Below are 16,465 nucleotides of genomic sequence, written 5' to 3'. Positions count from 1 at the left end.
TGGAGCTCTGTGCAGTGGTTTTAGTATTTATTTACTTATTTATTTGTTCTATGCATTAAACAAAGCTTAATGAACTGTATTGAGCATCGTTTGTGGGCTGAGCTGGGAAGCGATCGCTTGGAAACAAGCGTGTGAAAAAACTTTGTTTGTTTTACATCATTTAAATCTGATTTGATGATAGTATTTGTCCATTAGATACCCTTTATAACATTATCTTAATCATCCTGTAATCAGCTTATAGCTGGTAATAAATCTTTCCCCAAAAGGAATGCCAAAAAAAGCAGATAACTTTCCGCGACAACAACAGCTCCCACCAATTATTGGTGAGCTATCTCCCTTTCCCATCACCTTGTACGACTTTTGCTAGATAGGGGAAGTCAGGGTTGGTTCGACACTGTTGGTAAGTTCGACACCATGCCGTTTTAGTATTTATATTATTTTTTGAAGAAAAAAATTGGTACACGTTATGTATGTCAGCTGTTTCGAACATTTGAGTCACATTTCGCTGATCAAAAACCTGTCAATTGTCGAAAAACAACAAAATAAACACATAGTGGTTCTGATAAACAGCCGATGTAAATTTTTTCTGCTCGAACTTAAGGAATTGTGGCGTTTACTCAACAAAATTACTGTTTCCGTGTTAATAGTATTGTTTTATAAATACTCTTGATTAGTTCTGTATCAAAGGGCGTAATTTTTATATTAAATTATATAGTATAAAAAGTCACTAAAACTTGTGTGGCTAATGTGGGTAAAATCGACACCATACTCGGTAGTAGTGTAATGCTTATTTGCAACATGTTAACTTTTTTTATATATTAATTGGAAAGTGCTTATATTTTCTACAGATGTCCCGTAACTATGTACGGCAAACGTAATAATCAAGCTGAGCAAACACGCAATTAAAAATACCTTAGAAGCTTTAAAACTCGCGATATCAACTAACCAAGGAGGTTATTAGTATAGAATTTAACTAGTATTCCCTCGTATAACGTTTGTCAAACTCGAACTCAAACGTGTACTTAATACTGCGCCTACCACAACTATATGGACAGTCATTTTTCGCGATTTGCGGAAAATCCATAAGAGATAGATCAAATCTATCTCACATCATCATACATCAGAAATACTATTTCACATTTTCGTAATTTTTTTTTCAAAGTGTTTTTATAACTTATTTTAAGGTTTTATAAGTTTTATAAAAATATATATCAAAATATATTTTTTAAATATCAAAAAATTTCACAAAAAAATTGTTTTCGTCTGTAATGATTGTTTTGAAAATGCAAACCAAAGTATGTAAAAAGATTTTCAAAAATTATTTTTAAATTGCCATCAGAACCTTGTCAATTTTGTGAACAACGATCCATTAATCCGATCAAACAAAAGCGACACAAAAAGCTCAACAACGATTTTTTAGTAGAATCTAAATATTTGCTGCTGTTACATACATAGTTAAGGAATGTAATCCTAGTCTGATATTTTTTTCCTCCCACCACCCACTTCATCATCGATATTCTCTTAAACCGCTACAAAGCCGCCGGTAGCCGTCTGCTTGTAGATTTAGTCGTGAATTCGTTAGGTAGTTTAAATATTTTTTGATATTTAAAAAAATATATATTTTGATAATTGCTCTTACAAAACATATAAAACCTTAAAATGAGTTATAAAAAAAACACTTTTTAAAAATCGTTCAAAAATATATTTCTTCAAAACCTCTCTAGAATATGTTATTATAATTTTTGAACAATTTTTAAATGCGTTAATTAGCACATAAATTCTGTTTTTCGAAGTGTCTTTATAGTTATGGTACGACCATACATTTTTTTTGTCATAAGTCATGTAAAAACGTGTTAAAATTTAAAAAAAAGTATACGAAAATGTGAAATAATATTCTGCACAACTCATACATTCTTTGTTTTTATCTATCTCTTATGGATTTTCCGCAAATCGCGAAAAACGACTGTCCATATAGTTGAGGTAGGCGCTGTATATGGTTAAGGCTTATAAAAATTAATATTGTTATGGCTTTTGATCTTTTTTTTATATCTTACTTGTAACTTCATTTCATTCGCATATTTCAATAATGTTTTGTGTTGATTTTTCAAACAATTGGTACCAAATACTTTGTTGAACTTAAATGAAAACCAACCGGCCATCAGAGTTTGTTATTTTAAAGTTATAGCCAAAGTGTCGTAATCACCCCACAAGGTGTCGATCTTACCCGCACTGCAGTCGTGATTCCACCAAAAACACACTTCTTTATTTTTATCAAAATGTTATCAAAATCAATCCAGGAACCGTAGTTTCTCGTAAGATGGTACATAATGAATTAAAATAGCTTTTTCGATGTTTACTAGTAAGTTTACAAAGTATTGCAATCAGGGGAAAACCTTAAGGTGTCGAAACTACCCCCAGTTCCCTTACGCGTGCCTCCACAATCACACACTCACACACCCCCGTTATCTGGCTGGAACCGTCCATCATAATCGTTCTGCACCCGTTGACCCTTTTCGACGCCCTTGCACAAAACGAACCGGTTTCGCATGCACCACACAATGCACTTTGTTCGCCAACGCCAACCGTGCAACTGCAACCCTTGCCAACTGCAGTACGCCGACGACCACGCGTCACGGCAGCAGTGCAAGCTAAAGCTACTACCCGTTCCGCAATGGCCCTACCGATCGCGTTGTATCTGTGCGTCAGTGTGGTGTGTTTGCTGGTGCTTTGGATACGGCGACGGCGCAACTATTGGCCGGCACGCAATGTACCGACCATACCGGGCCACTTTCTGCTGGGGAACTTTGAGGGGCTGCGCCGACAATCCGTCGCGGACGTGTCGAACGAGCTGTACCGCCAGGTGGACCGGCGGGAACGGTTCTGCGGCCTGTCGATCATGCTACAGCCCACCCTGATGATCACCGATCTGGACCTGATCAAGTCGGTGCTGATCAAAGACTTTGCCCACTTTACCGATCACGGTGTGTACCATAACGAGCGTGTCGATGCCCTGTCCTGCCATCTGTTCTGTCTCGAGGGTGCCAAGTGGAAGAGCATCCGGTCGAAACTGTCGCCCGCCTTTGCGACCGGGCGGATCCGGGCGATGTTTCCCATCCTGCGGCAGGTGGCCGACAACTTTGCCCACTTTCTCCGGACGGAAGTCGATGGTAAGGCGGAGCTGGATATGAAGGATTGCTGTGCGCGCATGATGATCGATAACATTGGCGGGTGTGCGTTCGGCATTGAGTGTAACAGCTTTCACGAGCCGGACAGTGCGTTCCGTCGGACGGGTGAGCTGGTGTTCGATAAGCCACGCCACTCGCAGGTGGTGAGCAGCTTGCTGCGTCTCTACCCGGCGTTGGGCCATCTGCTCGGGCTCAAAGTGAACCACGACGAGGTGATTGAGTTCTTCACCGGGATGATGCGCCGCACGGTGGCGATGCGCGAGAGCAGCGACACTGGCACCGCCGGCGCCGCAGCCACGCCCAAGCGCAACGATCTAATTGACATGATGCTGCAGCTGCGTGCGGCCTCGAACGGTAGCGCCCTCTCGATGGACGAGCTGATGGCGCAAGCGTTCGGGTTCTTTCTGGCCGGGTACGAAACGTCCTCCTCCAATGTGACCTTCTGTCTGTACGAGCTGGCCCTGAACGAGCACTGTCAGGAGCGGGCGCGCGTGTGCGTGCGGGAAGCGCTGCGCAAGCATGGCGGCCTAACGTACGAAGCGCTCGGCGAGATGGAATATCTCGACCGTTGCATAAATGGTGAGTGTTACACCCGCTGTGAGAACTTCTTTCTATAAATTAATCTGAGCTTGTTGGCTTTTGTAGAAACACTGCGCAAGTATCCACCACTGCCGCTGCTACCTCGGCTTACCTCCAAACCGTACCGCATACCGGACAGTGATGTGATACTGCCGGCGAAAATGCGAATCCATCTGCCGGTGTATGCGATCCAGCGCGACGAGCGCTACTATCCCGACCCGGACCGGTTCGATCCGGACCGCTTTGCGCCGGACCGGGTAGCAGAGCGACACTTCAGTGCGTTTTTGCCGTTCGGTGAGGGGCCGAGAATTTGCATCGGCCAGCGGCTGGGCGTGCTGCAATCGCGCATCGGTTTGGCGACGGTGCTGGCCAACTTTCGGGTGCGGCCGGGCCCGAGGACACCGATACCGCTGGTGTTTGCGAAGGATGCGGTCACGCTGCAGTCGGCCGGGGAGGTGTACTTGCAGGTGGAACCGTTGCAGGAGCAAGAGTAACTTTGTGCAGGACGGCAGGGTGTAGTGCTGCTGTGGAATGAGTTCTGTGATTTGAGTAGGTGAAATTGATGGGAGGTTTTGATCGAAATTTTAAAAATTCAAACGATAAGGTCATTATCTTCGTCGAACTGCCTTAGTGAATGTTAACGTAGGTAACCTTATATTAGATGATTTTTACACTCTAGATAACTTAGCCCTGTCTAAGGACTTGGAAAAATAATGATTTAGGTTTAAAATATCTCCAGGGTGCGAGCAAAGGTTTGAATTGATCATAATCTCATACTTCCCGTACTGGATCTTATCCTTAACCCCTACCGATCCAGAAACTGATCCCGAATCCATATCGCTCCCAGAACTGATTCCATCTCATTCCTGGAACTGATCCGCAATGCATACCTGTCCGAGTATCTGTTCCTGTAAATATACAGGCTTTGAAACTGACATTGAACCCATACCGTACCTGGACCTGGTCCTAAAGCCATACTAATCTTGGAACTGATCCGGAATTCACACCTTTTCAAGAATCTAAGCTGATCTTGAAACCATACCGGACCTGGAACAAGTTCTGAACTTCGAACAGTCCTGACATATGTGTTGAATTGAAACCGCATTTAGAACTGATTCGACCTGAAAATGATTCTGAACCGAACATACCGATTCGGGAAATTATTCTGACCCCGCACTGTACGTGGCACTAATATACAAAGGATCCAAATCATTCATGGAACTACTCGCTTTTTAATTGTGCTCCGGTAGAAACATTTCCTGTCCCAAACAAATCCAATAACTGATTCCGATACCATGTTTGTCAATAAACCATTCCCGATAGCAGAGTTTTGTAAAAAAATTACATTCAGCATAGAACTGAGGCCATCTAATCAGCCAGGAAGTTATTCCCGATAGCAGAGTTTTGTAAAAAATTGACATTCAGCATAAAACTGAGGCCATCTAATCAGCCAGAAAGTGCTCGTCACTATGTACTAAAATACCGCAATAGTGACTAATATACTTACAAGACTATTATTTTTATACACTGATATCATTTATCTTCCTATACAATAAATTCACTCAAAATAAAGCCAAAATAAAGCCAAAATAAAGTCAATTTGCTGTTGCTTCCGCACTCGTGAACACTCCGGCAGATGCAATTCATGTCACGCTACCTATCGTCACCGAGACCCTGGTTACCCAAAAAATCGAGTGTCTCAAGTCGTCATACTCCGAGGGGCCAGATGGTATTCCAGCGACAATTCTCAAGCATTCTACCATATCGGTAGCTCCTGTTTTAACTAATATTTTGAACGAATCTCTGCGCACAGGAACCTTTCCATCACTGTGGAAGGTCTCATGGCTAACACCCATCCACAAAAAGGGCAGCAAAAACGAAGCAGTGAACTATCGAGGTATTACCTCTTTAGCTGCCTGCGCCACAGTGTTCGAGCTCCTCATCTATGAACCATTAATAGGATCTGCCGTCAAATACATCAGCACCAACCAACATGGATTAATGCCTAAGAGATCAACTACGACAAATCTGATGCAATGTGTTAGCGGCTGTTATAAGTCCATTGATGATGGTATGCAGGTTGATGCCATTTACACGGACATTAAGGCGGCTTTTGACAGTGTGTCCCACAACATTCTTCTGGCAAAACTTGATAGACTCGGATTATCTCCAGCCCTGGTAAAGTGGATGAAATCGTATTTATGTTGTCGTTCATATGCAGTTAGAATGGGCTCCCACCAATCTAGATCTATCGGTGCCTCTTTCGGCGTACCCCAGGGCAGCAACCTGGGGCCTCTGTTGTTTCTGCTCTACATAAACGACTTGTGCACGGATAATAGTTGCCTACTCTACGCAGATGATGCTAAAATCTATTATGAAATCCGTGAGCCCGAGGACCATCTTCAACTTCAAGCCACTCTGACTGAATTTGTCCCCTGGTGCAAGCGTAACGCACTAAGCGTCTGTATCGATAAATGCGCCATAATCTCATTCAGCCGTTCAAGTGCCCCAGCGCTGTTTAATTATACGCTTGATGGTCAGAATCTCGAAAGAGTGAACTGTGTAAAGGATCTAGGAATCCTCGTAGATGCTAAACTCTCCTTTGAAGAACAGATAGACCAAGTAGTCGCTAGTGCCAATCGGCTACTTGGCTTGGTCATAAACATGACGCGCGAGCTTCGTGATCCTATGTGTTTCAAGACACTGTACTGCGCACTTATCAGACCACTGCTGAAATATTCTAGCATTGTTTGGTGGCCAGCATCTACTTGGGCAGTTGCGCGGCTAGAGTCCATCCAACGGAAGGCAACGCGCTTCGCCCTTCGTGATTGGACGCGTCGTCTCGACTACAGAACTAGGTGTTTGCTGCTTGGGATCCCGCCTCTCGCCGAACGTGTTGAGCACGCCAGACTGGCATTTATCACGGGAATCTTAAACGGAACCATCGACTGTCCCGAGCTGCTTTCAAGGATTCACCTCTATGTTCCTGCCAGAATACTCCGTCGCCGACCAATGCTGGCAGTCGCTGAAACCCGAACAAAATTTGGCTCCCGCAACCCCCTTCTTTGTATGCGCCGTCTATTAAATTCAGCTGACGATATTTATGAGCCCGGAATGACGATAACGGAACTGACTTCACTTTTAAGTGTTCGGAATACGTTCAACAATAACAATATATAAATGTTCTGTTCGTTACCTAATGTCTATTGGAAACAAATTTGGACTCTAGAGGGCTTCATAGTCCATCGATTAATAAACTAACCTAAACTGAAACTGAAAAACTGAAATGTGGTAAAATGTGTTACGTCCCGTGAAAAAATACTTTTTCCTTCTAAATGTATGATTCCACAGTAATTCCGCTAGAGGGCGCTAAGATAGCTAGTGAGAGAGACGCGCGAAAATCTAGTATAAAACACTACAAACGTTCCCAATATACTTTTTTCTAATCTCTTATCCATAATCCTTCAGACTCACTGTACAAACCCTTCAAATAAATGTTAAAAAAATCATTTTATTGCCTTTTGAAACATGCATCAAACACCCCCATCACGAACACCATTCCCACCGTGATGCTAACCTTTTGACTTCAGTCGGCTCTCAATAAACATCCAATAAACGCTGTACCAAGCGGCTGTAACTCGCTACAGGAAAAGTTCGACACGCCAAAGCACAAAAAAGAAAACCAAATTCCCCAACTTTGAATCGAAATTTATCAAAAAAAAAAAACAACCAGCAAAATGACATGATTTATTTACGCTGCTAAACGATATAAATTTTGCAAAAACGCCTGGACACGCTCTGGTAGCAGTAGGAAAGCGAAAAAAAAATCACGTAGTCTCTCGGAGAAGAAACAACCGGTCAAATATAAAATATATAAACGCGTCCCAATCGCTGCTGCTGCTGAAGGATAACAAGCGAAAAAAGCAACAACAGAGAACACGAGGTGGTCCAAAACCACCAGCAACACCAGCATGGCGTACCGGAGCCCCGCACACAGGCAAAAAGAAAATTCTACACAGCGAGGTAGTCCAATTTGTGCTCGGCATGGGAGATAGCGAGGAAGGGCTTTTTTATACTTTAACTACACTAAAAAAAATGGACACTGTCACACTGGTTAGATCGTGCCCTGTTAAAGCACGGAGCTAGGTACGATTTGCCACACTTTTTTTCTGGCTCCAATTTTCCCCTTGGGGACGTTTTTGATAGTTCATGTAGTTTATAGCCTCCTGTTGCTCGTTTTTTTTCTCCCTATTTTCAGAGTATCCCATCGCGAAGGACCACAGCGACGTGTGGCTCCTGCGATAATAGGCTTTGCTAGCCTTCGAAGTAGCCTCAGGATCGCGCGCGTTGTCCCGACTACCATCATGCATTATCGCAAAGGCTTCGCTTGCTGTTTGCTGCCACTCGGAATCGGAAGTGAACTCGGGCGAAAAGAAAAACGACCACCATTCGCGTGAAATTGGTTGGTGTCAAGTTGTTTCGCCGACAGTGTCAGCCGAAAGTTGTGGCAGATTGCAGCACCGAGAACCGGTGGGGCGAAATTGCGCCAAAGGTGAAAACCCTCATGGAAGGTAAGTTAAGCAATGGTCCTTCCACAAAATGCGCTTCAATTCCGCCGGGGACGAAGGAACATCATACAGCACAAAGGCATTGCAGTATCTTTTCTGTAATCAAAATGCAAAACTGACAATAGCAACAACCGTTGCTTCTTCGAAGCATACGAGTGGAGAGTTTGAGATCTCCGTTCGGATTTTAGGCTGTGGTGAACATCTAAAATAAAAATAAATTTAAAAACTCCTTCCATGGTAGCAAGGTGTGTGTGTGATGGAAACTCTGCGAGACACTTTTGAGAGTGCAATCCAATAAACCTGTATGTTGTTTCAACATATGCCACCAGGAGCTTGAGATGAGGTTCGTCCACAGTAAACCGCGAATTTATTCCTTTGCTGTTGACCAGGCTTGTGGCTGGGCTGGGTTAGAAGTTTGATTACAATCAGGACCAGTTCCTGCCCGCTTCCTTCACAACGAAGTTGAGAAAGATATGTGTTATGCGCTCGTGTAAAGTTAGATTAGTGGAAAGTTTAACACACTCAAGTTTTGAATACGCTTCCGATCGTATTATTCTGCTGTCAGAGAAGTGAAACGAACTTCTTGTACATGTAAAACATTTAATTTGTACTGCATCATTTATCATACGCCGCATTTCCATTCACACTCCCTTCTCGCGCGAAACGGAGGTACTCGACAGTGAGTTCAAAAATTATAATTAATTGCTCAAAATTTAATAACCTCCACAAAATATATAAATTCAAATGGACTGTGGTCAGCCGTGGCACAGCCGGTGCCGTTGACGCGAACAGAAATTGTCGCGCACTTTCGCACCACGTCAAGCAGTGTAATGTAACAAGTGTGACCATGCTTTGCGTGCTATTGCCATTTACAATCCAGCGGCTCCTGGTCCCGGGGCTAACAAAAGTTGGGTAAATTGTCGTATAATTAGCAGCCAGTCGTGAGCAAAGCTTTGTGGGAATTTTGATGAAGCGATTTTTTTTTTCAACATTTGCAAGTGTAACATCAGTTGAAGAAGTCTTTGCCAAATGGTTCATATTAACATATGATTTAAAACAGTATATTTATCATTCAATTGTGTCAAACAGTACTGTACGTACAACATTTTCGATGTAGAGGGTAGCTATAGAATTGAACCTGAACGTATAAACGCTCGATTGCACTAAGCCTCTACAGATTTTCACACTACAATCCCCAGTACTTTTTCTACTCTATTTCCCTTCTATTTGCCAATTGCAATAGATAAAGCATCGTCAAACCGTTGTCCTCATTTCAGATTTCCTGTTTTACAAACACTTGTCTAGCTCATTTTAAAATTGTATCCTCCGTTCGAAGTTTATTTCTTTTTTTATGTCCTATACATAGCTGCCCAAATTCGTTCCATGCCGTTGCTATCGGTTTCTGCAAAACAGCCACCATTAACAATTGACACATTGTGTAGCGACAATGTGGCCCAACATGCGCGCTGTTGTATCATTTCCATTCCCCTATCCCCATGTCGTAAGAAGTTTGGTCTAGAGATGGTTGAGAAAATTACTTCGAGATAAGGACACATGAACACACACACAATCCTTGCCGACCACACGGCCTTGTGTGCCGGACGCAGCTGCTCATCCGTTCACAGTCCGGGTTGATGGGGGGGGGGGGGGGGGGTACGAATTCTAATTGAAAATTTCACAATTTATTGTTTGGGAAATTTAATTTATATCACTTGTCCACCGCATGCAGAGTTGGATGTTGGAGGGGGCAGGAGTGTATAAATCCTTTCCCAATGCTCTCTTTTGGACGATAAAGTAGGTAAAACTGTGCGGACAGCGCTGATTGAAGCTGCAGCAATTGCGGAAGTACAATGGAGCCGTACTACGAGCACGATGGTCAAAACGATGAATTTTTGGTGGATTTGTCAAACCACCACCCCACCCCCCTAAAGGATGGACGTTTCGTGTCCCCACGAGGGTATCACATCGTAGCTTCTCCAGTGAGGATTTACATTTCAATAGCCGAAAATCCTAGAGGGAGCGCTTGGTAAAAACGATGGCTGCAGCAAGGAGAAAGGAATCACTATCGAGTGGAGAAAAGTTTAGCCTTTTCTCTCTCTGGTGGTTGAGCATGCATGGTTTTGGGGACGATATACACCGTTTGGTTGGCAGAACATCAAACAAATCAACTCAAACGAAGGGGAGGTGAGCGATGATGTGGTGTAACTAATTTTGGATTTTAAAAATTATTTTTATAAGCTTATCAACGGCGCAATGAAATGTTACATTTTTTGTCAACAAAATCGTTCCCATTTCATCCTATAATGTGACAGCGTCCTTTGACCTTCTGGTGCCCAGTAAAGCGCCAACCACTGCCGGTTGAGTTTGAGATTTACCGTGGTACAGGCAGGCAGCACACACAAAAGCTGCACAAACAATACATCTTTCTCTCCCATTTGACCAACCGTTTGGTCAACCTCACTCTTCAATCCATTCCCTATATCTCGCAAAACTCCAAAACACTGCTTGCCACCTCCCATGGCAACCAAAACCTCCACAAAACTATCTTTTCCGTCAAGACTTTGTCGGTGGGCCTTCGAACGGTAGCACCATTCGACAGCTGCCCTGGAAAAGCATTGAAGCTGCCCAACCGTTAAACCGCAGCTGGATGGGGCCAATCCGATCCCCGGGTCCAATTGGATTTATTGCCAAACCACTCACAAGGCAGGAGGATACTATTGCGTGGTAGAAGAGGTCCTAGTACTGAAATTTATGCGATCGAAATAGTGAAATGGTTTGCTAATTGACTTATTACCCGTAATTGGATTGCGAGATGAACAGCAAGCGGGTGTTGTTTAGAGTTTTTAACTTATTTAAATATCATGGTTTATTGAGCGCAGCGCCATGAAGGTAAAGTGGTATACAATTTATTGAATTGAATGTTGCACAGTAAAGGCTGATTAATTAATATTCATCAGTTTGATCAGTACTGCATTGTTCCGATTGGTATTTGATTGCACTATTATAACTGAACGATGCAGTTTTTAGGATTAATTCTGAAAATAAAGTATAACAAACACATGGGTTATGACTGATTCCTCCAGTGAACTCCAGTGAATCAATCCTAGTGTCATAGCATTTCAAGAATATGAGCCTCATATTGAATACATGTATATTGAAATCTTAGGATGTTTGAAAGCAATCTACTGGAACCAAAATCATTGAACTTTAGGTCAGAACACTCAGTGACACATCAGATAACGTGTTGATACTTCCAACAATATATCAAAGCTATTACTGACACTCATATTCAATTACGATTAATGTTCTCTCAAAGGCTATGCTATTCCTATTTAAATTCTTGCTTAAGCACTTCAAATTCCATTTCAGAGGTTTGAATAGATTCTGAGCAGAATTTGAATAGATTTTGAGCAGAATTTGAATGAACTACTCTCATCATGTTATAGCTTGACAAGATTACATTTATGCTGGAATGCTCTCATCATAACTTACATATCCTGTAGGTCGTCACATAATGATAGATTAGTCTGCAAGTTGAGTTTAAATAATTTCCTCAGTATTGGAGAGGTTGCCTATACGTGAGTTTAGCATTTATATTATCTTTTATTCCAGAACACAAAATGTTTGTAAAGTTACTCTGTATCATCAAAAAAAGTACCTTGTATTCCTCAGGTAGGTTATTTCAACCTTTTCCTACGACATTCCAAGTCGGAAGTAATATCATTTCTTCGCAATTAAATTTAGAGCAACTTTATCATTTTTACTCTCACAAATCTAGCTTCCATGTCATCTTGAGCAACGCTTCCTTCTAAAGGTGTGAATTTATTCAGTCTCGGGGCAACAAAAAAGAAAGAAAAATAATAATCTGCACCCAAAAGCCAATGAAGTATTTCACACAGGTGAGTGCAGGGAAAAAAGTGCAAATGCAATCAAAATGGTAAGAAAGAAAAATGATTCCAGTAAGTATGATTAAATTCTACACACTACCCGCCCCATGGCGCATAATTCAAGCCCTCATTTGCACCACCCACTGACATGGGTGAAGGTGTTTTTTTTTCGCTTCTCCTAGGCAGCACTAACTGTCCAAACGAAAAGAATTGCGCCTTAACGTAATGGCGACGGGAAACGGAATCGTTACGTTGAAAGAAATGTACCTATTTCTTTCTACATTCACACACACACACACACCCCACACATCATGATCGTCAATTACGGTAGGATAGTTTAGCTCACCGTGCTGACTTTCCGCCCCCTTTGTCTGAGTTGCGCCACCAGTCTGGGTGTAAGGAGAAAATGAAACTAATGAGGTAAAAATCACCTTCAATGCGCACACTTGACGCTGTCGCAAAGACTGCCCTAGACGCATTTGGACTTTTTACTTAGTTTTCTTTACCTCGGGAGAAAAGGAACCTTTGTTTGAAGCAAGAAAGGACAGAAAATCTAATTAAGATTTTTCCAACATCCCAAATCCGCTCTGGTGCCAGTGAACGGTGCTGGTGACGCATAGGCCGCCGAAGAGTGGATTTGGGAGATGACGGACCAGGAGCTGGAAAGAATTTCCTAATAATATCTGGATCGGCTCGATGAAGGAGACCTGGAGACTGGACCTTCCTAGCAACTTTCCAAGGATTCGTTTGAAGAAATATTATTATTGTTATTAAATTCCTTTCCATTGCATGTCCTCGCCGACAAGAAGCTTGCCCGATTAAGGTGAAATTATAACTACTCCCTCCATTTCCACTATCTAATTGCAGCTGTCCCAAAGGGCGGCTTCCAGTGAAGCCTAACGATAAAGCTACTAAAGCTACGTGACATCAAACCAGCCCATTAACGCATTCACCTTTGCTCTAAAACGCTCGTCAAAGGTTGTGTCATTGAAAAAAAAAACAGAAGACAACCATCGTCCTGTTCCACGTCAAATGCTGCAACAAATTGGAGCCGTACTGTGATTAACACAGGGGCACAATCAACCTGTCTGTAATGGGACACCTTTCACCTTCATCTCCAAAACAGTATCCCCCGCCAGATAGAATGTATCTTCCCGTAGCGATAATAATCTCAAAATCTTCCAACTACAACGATATAACCCTCATCTCCGCCAACGTGAGCTGCTGGCTGTGACGAGATTGATGTCAAGCGTGTCTCAAAAGCGGCCGTTGATTGTTGGTGCCGTTAGGATGTGCCTTGCTGTCGCAATCTCAGCTAACGCCTGGTGGAGGTGGACCGTGCTTTCTGATTGGAAAAAAAAACGAACGGGAATATCTTCTGTTAACAATCAGTTGTTGAAGATATCGGGCGCTTTCATTGCCCGGTCACATTATAGCCGTAATGAGACATTTTGCCGCTGTTCACTCGATAGGACAATTGATTCTTGGGCATAAGATGTGTTGAAAAGACAACTTGCTCCGTTTTTCGGCTAAGAACAAAATGAAACTAATTTTACAACTCAGTTCATTACGCATTGTTTTGTGATGTAAATGGAGGGGTAATTTGTGTGCACAGTTGTAAGAATGGTACAAAAATGTTGTCGGTAGAATAGCAGTCTTTTATTTACTTTCAATGCGCCTAAGTCATTGACCAATTGTTCTTTCTGAATAAAAAAAAGTCATTGGTCAATTAAGTATACTGAGACGAACTGGTTATGTCTGGAACAATATAAAGAAATACGAATTGACCTTTCTTCCGAAAAATATCCATTCTTGTACATAAATTGAGATTGTTTCTTTCAATTTTAAATCACTATTTAGTCATTATGCTTTAACTATCATATTTTACATTGCATTTGCATACTTTTAGGCGAACACTGGTAACCATTAGGCGAACATTGCATAGCTTTAGGCGTTAAAGTGTTAAATTTGGCAGTACTGTTTGGCTAATGACTTTGCAGAAATTTTGAATGCAAATCTTTGTTAATAAAACACAAGCAACCCATTTGATGTCTAATTCTACACTTTACAATACTAGTGTTTGAGTCAAATCGTTGCTAATTAGGAATGATTTCAAACCGCCGACAGCTGCATTTCGCATAACCCGATCGCTTTATTAACCTACCGCATAAATTGACCACTGCAACATTTAATTCCTCTCGTGCCATTGTGTACAACCATCCGCACACTGCCCCGGGTCCGGTGTAAAGCGCATACCAAATGCACTCATTATTATCGCCAACACTCCCATCGGCAGCGCAACGAAGTTCGCGCAGGAAGGTTCGGGAACATTTAGCTTCTTATCATTGCGGCACGCCGGAGGGGATTGGTCTAGCAAAACGGTTTCGCCCAGTGTCGCTCCTCCTTGTCGCTGAGATCGTTTATTACAATTTCGCTGCGTTCTGCTTGATTATCACGTACCCGGGCAGCAGCAGCAGCAGGTCTCGTTGTCGTTGGAGCTTGGGCTTTGTCTAATCATACCCATCAGAGCAGGTAGTATGGCTAGCCCCGGACCTCGGTCGTCCAGACCAGACGTCATAATTTAAGCCCGGTGCCTAGAAGTCCACCCACGGGAGGAAACTCCGCACGCACACACGGGCACACACCCCGGTAATTGGGTGTCAATTCGTGATTAGACCTATTTGCATATAAAATTATCCACCAGCACACAGTGTGTCCCCGGGTCTGTGTGTCCTGTGCGTACGAGTGTTGGTGCCGCTATTCCCAGCAGTGTGCGAAGCGATTCATTTTGTATGCAGTTTTGGGAAACCTGCTGGGGAAACTGTTCCACCGATGCCGTGTAATCCACCACACCATACACAGCCACTCGATTGGAGCCAATTTATTTCAATAATGTTAAACGCCTCGCTCTTCACAAACGGCAAGTGCGATAAGAGCAGTAGCAGCAGTAGTAGCAGCTAGTCACAAGGATACTAAATGCGTCCTATTTCTACGATACCGGACCCGTGTTAGGATGGTACATTAGTAAATATGCAGTACAACCATGTTTCTGGGGCGTTTGAAATTAATCTACTGCACTGCACTGTTACAAAATAAATTGTTAGTAATTTCCTATATTTTATTCATAATGAAATATCATTAAAAACTAAATGTAAAGTCAAATCTTCAAAAATTCCTATGATACACTTTGAATTATGTCGCTGAAAGTATGAATATGTTACAGTCATTGCGGCTAAATTTTGACTCCAACTCACCTATTTCTGCCTCTAAGGCTAGGTGCCTCGAAGGTGACAATTTTTGACAGCGCGCAGCAATTTTTGACTGTGAGTCAACCGCTTTATTTGCAAAACTCAAATTTTTGACAGTGCGCATCAATTTTTGACTGTGAGTCAATCGCTTTATTTACAAAATTCAACGTAACGTCTGAAACTGTGTGTACCAAAATTTTTGAAATTAAGTTAAGTAGTTAATAAGCTCATTGGAGTATCGTAAAATATAACAATTTTAATGCCGATTTTGGAAGTTTTTAAGTGGAGTGAAACAAGTTGGCATGTATTTTCAGGGGTAAACAACAGCTTTAGAATTTACAAAATGTAGGGGAAGGTAGGTAAATACGGACACGTTAAGGGAAATGGTAAAAATCTAGGGATGTATAAGTGCAACGATCATGAAAATGTGCATACATTATCTTACACTCATGTTTTATCCGATAATGTGTTGAAACTTTTAAGTTTCCATCGATTTTTGCGTTTTTTTTTTTTTGAAAAACATGATTTTTTTCGCGAGGTTTTGAAATGTTCGGGTAAGACGGACACCTGATATGGGAAAGATGGACAACATGAGGGGTAAGATAGACACCTATTAAAAAACGGTGGAAATTGAAGAGGTTTATAGTATTTTAACAAATTATATCGCTTTCCACGTCCTGGTATGTTTATAAACCAATTCTTGGCCTATTGCAACGACGATTCATTCAGCCGTGGTTTTGTGAATTGTAAGCACCGCTTCTAATACACCGTAGAATGCAGAATTTAAAGCATTATTGAAATATCGCGCACTTACAGCTGCCGTTGCTCCAGTTTACAGAACAACAGTCTAGAACTTCCTTTTAGGAAATTACTCCGCAAAAAGTCCACGACCCCAGTATTTTTAAGAGACTTGATAATAGTTTAAGCCATTTTCCACTATGTCAAAATTCAACATTTGGATTTTTAATCCCTTAGAATTTCTCATCCATTCCTGAACG

General features: G+C 42.2%; 1 protein-coding gene and 1 long non-coding RNA gene across 2 annotated transcripts; both read left to right on the top strand.

Annotated features, from left to right (window-relative positions):
- Positions 1-2,298: 2,298 nt before the first annotated feature.
- On the top strand, positions 2,299-5,365 carry LOC121600372 (probable cytochrome P450 6a13). The gene is made up of 2 exons (XM_041928888.1): positions 2,299-3,764; positions 3,831-5,365. Exons 1-2 carry the CDS (start codon positions 2,672-2,674, stop codon positions 4,256-4,258), a joined length of 1,521 nt encoding a protein of 506 aa, XP_041784822.1. The 5' UTR covers positions 2,299-2,671; the 3' UTR covers positions 4,259-5,365.
- Positions 5,366-11,942: 6,577 nt separating this feature from the next.
- LOC121599835 lies at positions 11,943-13,749 on the top strand. Its single transcript, XR_006005751.1, has 3 exons — positions 11,943-12,004; positions 12,111-12,231; positions 13,087-13,749. It is a non-coding gene; the product is annotated as an uncharacterized LOC121599835 (long non-coding RNA).
- Positions 13,750-16,465: the final 2,716 nt, after the last annotated feature.

This window comes from Anopheles merus, chromosome 3L, assembly GCF_017562075.2.
Source record: "Anopheles merus strain MAF chromosome 3L, AmerM5.1, whole genome shotgun sequence".
Lineage (NCBI taxonomy): Eukaryota > Metazoa > Arthropoda > Insecta > Diptera > Culicidae > Anopheles > Anopheles merus.
The sequence above is the reverse complement of the archived record's forward strand: the minus strand, read 5'-3'. Positions and strand labels throughout refer to the sequence as shown.